The sequence below is a fragment of the Lactuca virosa genome, chromosome 8 (assembly GCF_052849685.1).
Source record: "Lactuca virosa cultivar CGN04683 chromosome 8, Lactuca_virosa_CGN04683_v6, whole genome shotgun sequence".
NCBI classification, from domain to species: Eukaryota; Viridiplantae; Streptophyta; class Magnoliopsida; order Asterales; family Asteraceae; genus Lactuca; species Lactuca virosa.
The window spans coordinates 83,293,605-83,304,850 of record NC_136433.1 but is presented as its reverse complement, the minus strand read 5'-3'; the positions used below and the strand labels follow the sequence as shown (position 1 = coordinate 83,304,850).

The following is an 11,246-nucleotide window of genomic DNA, read 5'->3' as shown; positions in this document are numbered from 1 at the left end:
TGTTAATGATTACATACGCTTTTTTATTATGTTACATGTTGCTGATTCCGTAAGCATTTTTTGATTATTTGAATATGTTACATCTTTGTGAAATCATATGCATTATTGTAGTAGTTAAGAGTGCAAAAGTGCATTTGGTGATTAGATTTGATTTTGATTCTATTGGTTGAAGTTGTCTTAATGTGGATTGCTTACAAACTAGGCTGAAGAAATATGGGTATTTTGAATGGAAATATGAAGAACATGAAGAAGGGTACCATAAAAACATTGTTTATTCTCTAAAGCATAAACTGGATGCTAAAGAGGATCTTTCTATGATTAACAACTTGAGGACAAGGATTGTTGAATTGGAGTTTCTCCTGTCTAAGGAGAAGAGTATGGTGGAAACAGTGAGAAATGAATGTTTCTATAATGAGAAAAGTGCATGTTTTTATATATTACTTTGAAGTGCATGTTTTTATATTCGAAACATTAGTACATAGTGGACCATGTGTTAATACATAGTGTTTGTACAGTAAAATAGTTTGTGCATCAAATGCTTAAAATAAATGATAATTGTGGACCATTTTCACTTACTTCAAAATATTTTGGTCCATATTGCACATCCGGGACCATGTTAATCACTCACATGCATGCATATATTACTACTATTTCATGCAGAATATTATCCAACCAAATTTCATAAATAGGCAACTTACTATTATAAAGACCAAACAACAATTTTGATATCATCCTAATTAACAAACATAAATATGCAACCTAGTTTCATAAAGACCAAAAAACAATTTTACTATCATTGTAATTAACAAACATAAATAGGCAACCTATTTTCATAAAGACCAAACAACAATTTTACCATCATTTATAATTAACAAACATAAATCCAAACAACAATTTTACCATCATCCTAATTAACAAACATAAATCCAAACAACAATCCAAACTATACTAATCAATTACAAGAGCTTTTCCCTTAGAATTTCTTGGAGCATTATCACCGATTTCAACTTCAAGATTCTTTATGAGTTTCTTTTCCTTATCCTCTTCAAAATCTCAACATTTTGTCTTACTCTAATCTTCTCCTGAAATTGGAAATTAACAACATCATCCTCAACATGGACATTAGCAACACCATCTTTACCTTTAGGTTGAGTAAGTTGCACATCACCAAACTCCTTTTCTATTTCTGCACCACTAGATTAAACATCATTTAGGATAAGTTGCACATCATTTTGAGTAATTTTCACCTTAACTGGAGTGAGTTACACCTCCTCCTGTTGTTGACCTTCATTTCCTTTGACCTACATATCATCATTATTTAATGTTAGTGGCAAATCTGATGTAACTACATTAAAAGATTTCAAATGGTATTACATGTCTTGCATCTTGCATCTTGGCTTACTCCAACTCTCTTTTTTTCTTTCTCCTCACATGCAAGACATGTAATACCATTTGAAATCTTTTAACTACCATTTGAAAAAAAGAGAGTTGGAGTAATACCATTTGAAATCTTTTAATATACTTGTCCAGAGGGAGTAAGCCAAGATGCAAGACATGTAATACCATTTGAAATACCATTTGAAATCTTTTAACTACCATTACATGTCTTGCATCTTGGCTTACTTCCAAATCACAAAAGTCAACTTGCCAAGATGCAAGACATGTAATACTATTTGAAATCTTTTAATGTACTTGTCCAGGGGGAGGAAGACCCCTAAAAGATTTCAAATGGTATTACATGTCTTAAATCTTTTAACTACATTAAAAGAGTAAGTCTGAGTACGCAGCAGCTGTTGACTTTCGTTGACTTTTGTGATTTGGGCTATATTTAGACTATTAGGTTTTTGGGCCTTGTTGGGCCACTAGTCTTTCTGACTTTGGGCCATTGTCAGGCTATGAGCCTTCTTCGATTTGGGCTCATAATAGGCTTTGGGTATCATTTAGGAATTTGGGTCATATTGGGCTTTTGGTGCCATTAGGAGGGGCCTTGGTTTTACACTGGTAGCATTTCATTGGCTCAAGTACTTGCTCCGGTCCAGCTTAATTTGTGGCCGACTGGGAGATGCTTCTTGATTCAGCTACAAATTCATTGTACTTTGATCCGACCTCATATTTATTAAAATGGTACACTACTTCACCGTGTCAGGTGACAAAAGGTAACACATTCATTTGATTTTTTTTAATCAGAAACGAAAGTAATTTAAAGTTCATGATGATTACAATTTGTTGATTACAAAGTAGCAACATTAAATTAATATGCTAAATGAAAACACTATAAATTGATTAAAAAAATATATATTGAAATTTTGATTAACACTCTATGCAATAATATACGAGTTTGAATGATGGTGTAATACCTGATAAAAGAAATCTGAATAAAAAAACTTTAGGCTATTGAAACCCCATCCACTTGGACAAACAGAGTGGTGCAATCCTTGTGAATAAACAATGAAACACTAAGTTTCAAATATTTTCTCAGCCAGATACAACAATTACGTTGGAATGTTCATATATTCCAAGAGCTCTGATACCAAGGCCAGAGTTGGTATTTGGGCATAAACCAGGTTAGGTTGTGCTCTGATACCAAGTGTAAATAAACAACTTCTTGATGCTGTAGCAAAATCAGGAAAAAAAAACAGAGTATGAAACAAAGGAGAAAGAAAACAGGGGAGCTTTTGGGGGCAAAATTTTCTACTGTGTTTATTCAAAGTTTTCCACCTGATCTGAATGGTCGAATAAAGGATTAATACAAAGAAAGCTACAAACCTATAAACAAAGCAGTAAGACTTTGTTGGAACATGTTTGTCCTAAGGTCGCCATAGAATGTCAATAAAAGATTTTGAATCATATTTTATCGTAAACGGCGGTCTATAATCGAGTTCGTCATCCCAAATTTCTGAGGTGTCTGTTGTTTGCATCTCACCACCTTTGCTTTTCCTAGGAACAAGCTCAGCTCCAACATAACTTTCTCGGTTTGTGGAAACTGAAATCATATTGTAAGATGAATTTGAAAATGCGGTGTGTCTCAATGAACCAAAGGAAACATATCCTACATATGTTTTTGTTCCCTCATACTCAGGCTCTGTTGCTTCATTAGACTCATGCACATACCCAAATACAGAATCTTCATCTACCTCCTGCTTCATTATTATATTAATATCCGGTCCTTTTATTTTGGTGACAAGGCATACTAAGAACCCGCAAAAGTTGTACAAATCATCTGGAAGATGTAGCGTAAGTGTTGTCCCCCTAAACAGCCTACCCACAAACACCTTTGGAATCTGATGTTGAAGACTGATATTGATAAAGTGATCTTCAATAGCATTTCCCTGCCATGGAATACACATGCATTATTATTCTTATGTTTTGGGTCTATATGATAAAGAATAAAGATTGAAACTGCAAAGGTATGTACAGCCAAACCTGGAGCATGGAGTCTAGTAATAAGTCACCATCACAAAGTTTGTTCTCCCCCTTAAGTGAGACATGCCACAACCATTTGCAGTCTGAAATAAGTATAATACTTTCAAGTGATGTACAACCATCCGCTATAACAACAGCTATACTTGATGGCAGCTTTGACAATTCTACAAGTCCTTTGCAATAAGACACGTTGAGTAATTTGAGCCGAGGAAGTTGAAAGAGACTAAAATTTAAATGTGAAAAACTATTTTCGCTTAGATTAAGTTCTTGCAAGTTGGGTAACTCACAAACAGCAGAGCTAATTTCTTCATCTCCCAAATTACAGTAGCCAAGATTCAAATTTCTCAAATCCTTGGGAAAAAACCTCAACCCTATGTGTTTCATGTTGTTGTCACGTAAACAAGGCTTCATGTTGTTGTGAGGTAAAGAAGGCTCCTCTACACAACATTCTACACCAGGAAGATTGCTGCAACCACACCTCCAACAAATAACAAAAAATAAGTTTGGACAAGATTCTATGTAGGATGCAACTTCATTCCCACTGTCATCCAAATGAAGATCTGAGAGCTTAAAAAGTTCAGGGCAGTCAAAGAATGTAAGGGTCTCGAGTTTCTTTACTCGGGTAATTGGTGGAAACATCTTAAGTCTCCAACAACTTCCAACAGATAAGAAAACAAGCCTCTCCAAACATCCAACCGATTGATGAATCTCTTCTAAATATGAACATCCAGCAAGCTTGAATGTTTCAAGATTTGGAAGTCCCTCAAAATCTGGTGTCATGATTAGGTTATCTAAATCCCAAAGTTCAATTGTCTTCAAATTTGGCAGCAACTGTTGCATACAAGTGGAAACAGATCAAATATATATATATATATATATATATATATATATATATATATATATATATATATAATTAGAGCATAGAATGCGTCTCAGTTGCACACTATTTTATAAAATTAGACAAAAAGAACATCCGTAGATGGTAATCATTTTAGGTGTACGTTTAATTACAATTTTAAAATCACTTAACAAAAAAAATAATAGAAGATTTTTTGATGCATATCAATGTTTTATATTGGTTACTAAACACCAAAAAAACAGATTTAGATTAAAATCTTACCCAGACAACGACATGCTTTTTATTTTATTTAAAAAAAAAACAGCAAGATTTTTTGTATTTATGTTAAGCAAAAGGGTATCTACATGGAGGATGAGATTTACGTAAATACAACGGGTTACAGTGACTAATGTGTCAATATCATATCAAACAAGTTATATTTCACCAAGTTTATCGATAATACCACAAAGTAGATTTACAAATTGAAGGTTCATTTAATACTATAACTAGTTGAAAAAATATAACTGAAGTTGCTTAATGACACCAACAATTAGTCAGGCTGAACATTCATCATCCACTTCGTTTTCAGCTCTTAATTAGATAGAGAATAAGAATTACCTTATAACCCTCCCAAAGTTGTTTCTGCAAGCTGTTATATAATACTAGATGACGAAGTGTTCTTTGTGGAAAGTTGCTAAGCAATGGACTTGCAAGATCACCTTCCCATTCAATCCACCTAAGGTTCTTCGTGTTTGCAACAATCGCAGGAAGATGTTTATACCTTTGTAACTGACCCTTAGTACCGAATTCAAGTCTTATTGCTTCAATCATGTCTAGTTCCTGTGATAGAGGAACAAAATTGTGTCAGGGTTGGGTTACAAGTGATTGTTTATACATGCATAATATATCATGAAAAACTAGCTTAACCATTACCGTTGTTGCATCCATAGAGCATATTTTCCAAACATCTTCCCTCTTCCAAACTCTACTATGCTTTTCAGGATTGTTAGGGTATTCCCCTCTAACAATGTAGTGTCCCATTTCTTGCACCAGATCATGCATATCAAACCTTTCATTTGAAATGGTTATGAGAGCCTTTTGTATCAACACCTTCACTCCTATAACAGGATGAAAACCACAAGCATCAAGACTCTTCATTGCACCATCTTCGGGATACCCCCTAAAAAAACATGCAATATCTAGGAACAGCTCTTTCTCAATTGCTTTAAGTCCATCAAAGCTGATTTTTAGCTTTCCAACAATATCAGTATCTGGGATCTCCTTCAATCTCACTAATGTACTCTTCCACTCATTAATGTCTTTGTCACACAGAAATGAACCTAAAACTGTAAGTGCTAATGGAAGCCCACCAGCATAAGAGACCACCTTTCTTGAAAGATGCTCATAATCTTTTATAGGCCTGTTATCCCGGGGTGCATGCTTGCAAAAGAGCTTAATGGCCTCATCACCGCTTAACAAGCTAATATTGTGTATGACGTTTACTTTGTGGGCAGTTAATAAGTGCTTATCTCGGGTTGTGATTATTATTCGGCTTCCTTCACCAAACCAATCATGTGATCCAGCTAATGCTTTTAGTTGGCCAAGGTGATCAACATCATCAAGAACAATCAAGACCTTTCTATGGCGAAACCTATTATTTATCAAGCATCTTCCTCCTCCAACTCTGTTTACTTCCATTTCTGAAAGAATTTTTTCTTTCAATTTTCCCAAACCATGTCTGCCTGATTCCTCTCGAATATTTTCTACAAAGCAGAAGCTTTCAAACTCGGTAAAAATTTCATTGTAGATAGAATATGCAAGAGTAGTCTTACCACCACCCCCAACACCCCATATTCCAACCATTCGAACACCACCTGACCCAATTTCTAACTCCAATTTCAAACCTTGCAAGCGAGCTACCATTCCGATCAGGTTCTCATCTAAACTTGAAGTTACTGGCTGCAACCTCTGTGAAATCTCCAATACAATTTGTTTGATGCCTTTTGCTTCATGCCTACACATTGGATATACAAGCATAATTAACATATGATCACACTCACAAAAGATCATGTTCCATGAAAAAAAGAAATTTCACACAGAGTCCTAATTACCCTTTATATTTCCTATCCAAAAAAAATTTGTAAAGTCAATATCACAAGTAGTTTGTAACAATTTTCTTGGGATAACTTTTTACTTGCCTGGTAACATCTACTGAAAGTATCTCATAACCTTGTACAGGTTTATATTCGGCTCTGATCAAGTGATCAGTCAAAGCCTCACTGTTTATAAAGGTGGTCAGCTTCATCAAGAATAATTACAACACTTGTATAAAAAGCTTATAAGGTACAAATATAAAAAAACTGCATTGTAGAGCACACGTATCTTAAGCATAATGATGCAAAAACATAGAAGAAATTACCTGTTCGCAATGTGTTGGGATTCCCATCCAGAAATGTTACTTGCATCCACAAGTGCTTTTCTCCAAGATTCAACATTGCTCTTGTTCTCCAACTCATGTTTGGCAAATGCTTCTCCGTATTTCCGTTTTTGTTTTCGTACTTCAGAGGGATCCACGTCATAAAATATAGGCATAACGATTTGGCCTCTTGTATCCCTACATTTCATAATATGTGCAAGTTCATCCAGACACCAGGAAGAATCGCCATAGTTTTTTGAAAATACGATGACGGCTATCTGTGATTCTTCGATAGCCTTCATAAGGGATGGGTGGATTGATTCTCCTCGGGGAAGTGCTTCGTCATCCTTGTAAGTGTAGATACCTTCTTGTTCAAGAGCAGAGTAGAGATGACCCACAAAAGTATTTCGAGTGTCTTCTCCTCTAAAGCTAAGAAAAACATCGTACTTCCATGACTGAGAACAAAAGACCGGGGCAGAAGGAGGAGATGATGATGATGATGCCATCGATGTGTTAATTTTTTGGGAATGCAAGCAGTTTGAGCACCTCAATGAAAATAACTTTGTACAGAGATATATGAGTTTCCAATAAAACCTATTATCATGTAGGAAAAAATCGTGAGAACTCATAATTGAACAGATTACCATGTAAGAAAACTCATAACTAGTCCTTACATTTTCGTTTTTATTTTTTGGTCATAAAAACTCCTTTGAAAGTATAATACAAGTTGCAATTCTAAAGATAGGCATGAATTGACTTAGGTAACGTGGGTTAGTTTTTCGGTTTTTCCACAATCATATATACTAACTAAAGATTACTCTATATTCTAAAATGAGATTTTTCTTAAAAGAAGTGGAGGAAATATGCCTGCAAAACCAAACTTTAGCAAACTCCCTTTCTGAATAAAAGTAATTTATAAATATAGTATATCATTCCATTCCCTGAAGGAATGAAAAAAAAAACACCCCTCCCCCATGGAATGAAAATCACGAGAGAAGGAATTGCATTCCGTGAAAAATACTCCATTCCTGTGACCTGTCCTTGGTGGAATAAACATGATTTTTTGCATTCCATTATAATGCTCCGTTCCACCCCTCTTCGATTTCTGCATATGAAACACTTACTCGAGTTTTGGAGTTTGAACATTTAGCCACCAAACTACTTGCATTGTACATGACTACATTCTCACCCCAAATTTATTTCACCAGTTATGTTATTTGTCAACTAATTTATACCACGAAATTTCAGCATTTACTCCAAATACATAAATACCATTACTTGATTTAGCTGGAGTGTTTCTTTTTAACTTAACGGACTTAATTCCTAAAATACTTAGTGTTTTAGCTATATATGGTTGTTCTGTTTTTACTTAATGTTAACAAAATGCCCTAGTGGGTTAAGTTAGGCAAAGGGTATACTTAACGTTAAGTCATGATTTTATATTTAATTTTCCTGAATTGCCCTTATTTTCTCCAATGAAAATTACATTGATATCGAAAACCATGAGTAATGAGGTACATTTTTATGCTTATATATTGATTTGTTCACTATTATGTGTAAATGTTATACAAAATTCATGTGCTCACAATTTTTGTTTTTCCATTAATATTATATATGTAAATATTTGTTTGAATTTAATTTTATTATTTGAACTTTTTTAAACTTATGTTCAATTTAAGTTACTAATCATGTTATTTAAAAAAAAATTAAAATTTTAATGTGAAAATATATCGTTTTAATTTATAACGGTTATTAGATAAATGGTCATTTGTTATTTGTCAAATTTAAACATGAGAGTAAAATAGTCATTTATTTAAATTCAGACAATGCTTCTCATGAATCGGATCTTATCATCAACTCACATGTTGGTTCAATTAAATAGCAATATCTACACAAGGTTCGCTTCAATATAAAAATTTTGGTCATGTAAGAATTTATATAGTGAGACAAATTCCCATTTCCCACCATGATTAACCGCTTACATCCCAATTGTTTTCATCAAATATCAATAGGTTTAAAATTATGGAAACATGCCTCAAGGAGAACCGAGGCATAAGCCTCAAGGAGAAATAATAAAATAATTATAAAATATTATAATAAAACCCATAGAAAACAATACAAAATTCCATATCGAGTTTAGAAATCGATAATTAATGCCAATTTCACATAATTCTAAAATATTATAATCTTAATTAAAACATAATAATATTTTAAGTTTTTAACACAGAAGCAGATTAATAAGTAGCAAAAAAGTAGCACTCACTCTGACCACTAGACAGTAACAATAATAGTTTAAAGTTTTAACAAATTATACAAAATAGTGGTAGCAGACTAGCAGTATGAAAAAAAAAATCATAAAAATAGCAAACAACGTATAAAAGAAGAGTGCTTTTGCCTAGAGTATCTTAGTTAATAATTTGTTTTTATTGCACTCAAAGTTCAAATCCCAATGATTCCCTTCTCTTGTGTAAAGAAAGTTGACAACTTTGGTACAAACCAATAATAGTGCCATTACATACCCATCATTTACCTTGTCTACAAACAGCTCTCCTGTTCATGCTAAAGGTACACTACTACACTGTACACACCATGATTCAATTGAAATCGTCTTACATAGTTTCTTAGTTTAACAGACTATTGGTGCCTAGATTTCATTCTCTTTGGATCACAAAAGATATGTTCACATTTATAATTTTGATGTCAACAATTGTCTTAGCTAGTAGTATAATAGGACATATATAGCCTTAAAGATTTCTTCACTATGTCATTATATTATAACTTTCACAATCATACCATCTACTAAAATTCACATGCACTCATAATCATCAGTAGGTATAAGTCCATTCCTGTATCATTGGATAAACATACTTTTCACAATGCTTATGTTTACAAACTTTTGCTTTCTTATGAACACCTTGTATCCGATAACTTGAACTTACATGGAAGTATTGCAGATGATCCTACTTGCTTCAGCCTCCCATGTCCCAACACAATTGGTAATCAGTAAATGACTAGTATCTTGATCCAATTATAAAGTTATGTACTAATTATGAATTTCCCAAGTGTTTGGTGCTTAAATCTAGTAATACTCGAATTCAAATAGTGCCAAGCATAACTTGGATTTGCTCAACAAATAAAAGCACAACCCACCAACTCCCTGTTCGACTTTATTTTGTATCCACAAAACATACGCACATCATTAGACTCATTCTACTCCAAATTCCATTCGTTTATAGCATTCACAACAGCATACTAACTTCACAAATTGTTAATTTGATCATCTAACTACAGTAATTCAAAAACTTCACTACTTCGACTAAACTAGGTCAAAATTCGATTCTCACATTCTGATCGACATATTTGAATTCACTGATAAAGTTTACTCAATAACTTATATAAAACTTCATTAACTCTTCCATTTATTTCTTGGTAATTTATAGCTCATCAATTTACCAGTTTGAGGAATGTACCTCAAATTCACAGCAACACCAATCTTTACCAGACACGCCTTTCTGAGCTGTTTTCTTTGCAAGCTTATACTTCGATTTCCATAGATTTCTTCTTTCAATGTGGATCGATTTGAGTAGGTGGTTACCTTTCCTCAACAGTTGATTTTTTCCTATGAAGTCTTAGGATTGATGAACGAGGGAGTGAAATTATATATAAGAAAGTAACTAAAATCTCATTATATATTTACTCAAGTTGAGAGTTTCATTATTAGCCATCACACTTCTACACAACGTCACCTTCAGACCCTTAATATATCGAGAAAATCACAAAAATACAAAAACTAGATAAAAAAGTTTAACAAAATATTTTATTTACATAAACGACCTCACATTTTGTTATGGTATCATGTATAATCACATTTTGCTATGAATTTCACCTTTTGATGATTCCTTACCATAAAATAAGTAATAATTATGAAAATCATGCATGTTTTCATAAATTGCGAAATATATGATTTTTCATCGAATTTCTTTTTAAAGACATTTTGCGATGCGGAGAATAGTAAAAGTAATTTTTCACAGCAAAAAGTTATATCATAGTGATCTTTATTCCCATCAGCTCTACATCTACTCAAAAAGCATATATTCATAAACAAACAAAATAATCGAGATAGATTGTCACTTTTTAGATGATGCAATTATCGATGGCTTGATAGCTCTAGCTTATGGGTATAAGGTATACTTTCGACTCAAGACGGACACTGGCATTTCGAAGGTGCAATTTATTAACTTTAGACCCTAAAATTAATAATATGTACAAAAAGACCCACTTTAGGATGGTAAAATAAACAAAAGATGAGTTTATACTTAAAAGAAATCTCAATATCGACAAAATCATGAATATTATCAAAAACTTTATTACATACTTATTATATAAAATGATTGACCGATTTCCAAAAGGTTTTGCTTGATTAAAGAAAGGGCACTTTTAAAAATAAAAAATAAAAAATAATACATATACCCTCCTCTTTTTGTCGAACGAAGGGGCAAGGACTCTTAATTAATAAGTTAGAAAAAAACTTTGAGAAAACTTCCTAAATGATCCTTATGCTTTCCAAAA

The 11,246-nt window shown here is 33.1% G+C and overlaps 1 protein-coding gene across 3 annotated transcripts; it reads right to left on the bottom strand.

The window, feature by feature from the left end:
* Nucleotides 1-868: 868 nt before the first annotated feature.
* On the bottom strand, nucleotides 869-10,316 carry LOC145129219 (TMV resistance protein N-like). Of its 3 annotated transcripts, none has more exons than XR_013717379.1 (7): nucleotides 10,148-10,316; nucleotides 6,681-7,271; nucleotides 5,195-6,275; nucleotides 4,880-5,101; nucleotides 3,424-4,254; nucleotides 2,358-3,329; nucleotides 869-1,301 (listed from the first exon to the last, which is right to left on the bottom strand). XR_013717379.1 is itself a non-coding variant. In XM_079063936.1 (7 exons), exons 2-7 carry the CDS (start codon nucleotides 7,181-7,183, stop codon nucleotides 2,808-2,810), a joined length of 3,090 nt encoding a protein of 1,029 aa, XP_078920062.1. In that variant the 5' UTR covers nucleotides 7,184-7,271; nucleotides 10,148-10,316; the 3' UTR covers nucleotides 2,344-2,807. The 3 variants fall into 3 exon arrangements, 2 of the variants coding, with proteins under 2 accessions (XP_078920062.1, XP_078920061.1); XM_079063936.1 differs by lacking the exon at nucleotides 869-1,301 and having other exon boundaries at nucleotides 2,344-3,329; nucleotides 5,195-6,024; nucleotides 6,094-6,275; XM_079063935.1 differs by lacking the exon at nucleotides 869-1,301 and having other exon boundaries at nucleotides 2,344-3,329.
* Nucleotides 10,317-11,246: the final 930 nt, after the last annotated feature.

Coding starts and splice junctions, on each gene's coding strand:
- LOC145129219 (XM_079063935.1), bottom strand. CDS start 7,183: ATGGCATCATCATCATCATCTCCTCCTTCTGCCCCGGTCTTTTGTTCT. Junction 5,102..5,194: donor GCTCTATGGATGCAACAACG/GTAATGGTTAAG, acceptor CCTCTATCACAG/GAACTAGACATGATTGAAGC. Junction 3,330..3,423: donor TACTAGACTCCATGCTCCAG/GTTTGGCTGTAC, acceptor ATTCCATGGCAG/GGAAATGCTATTGAAGATCA.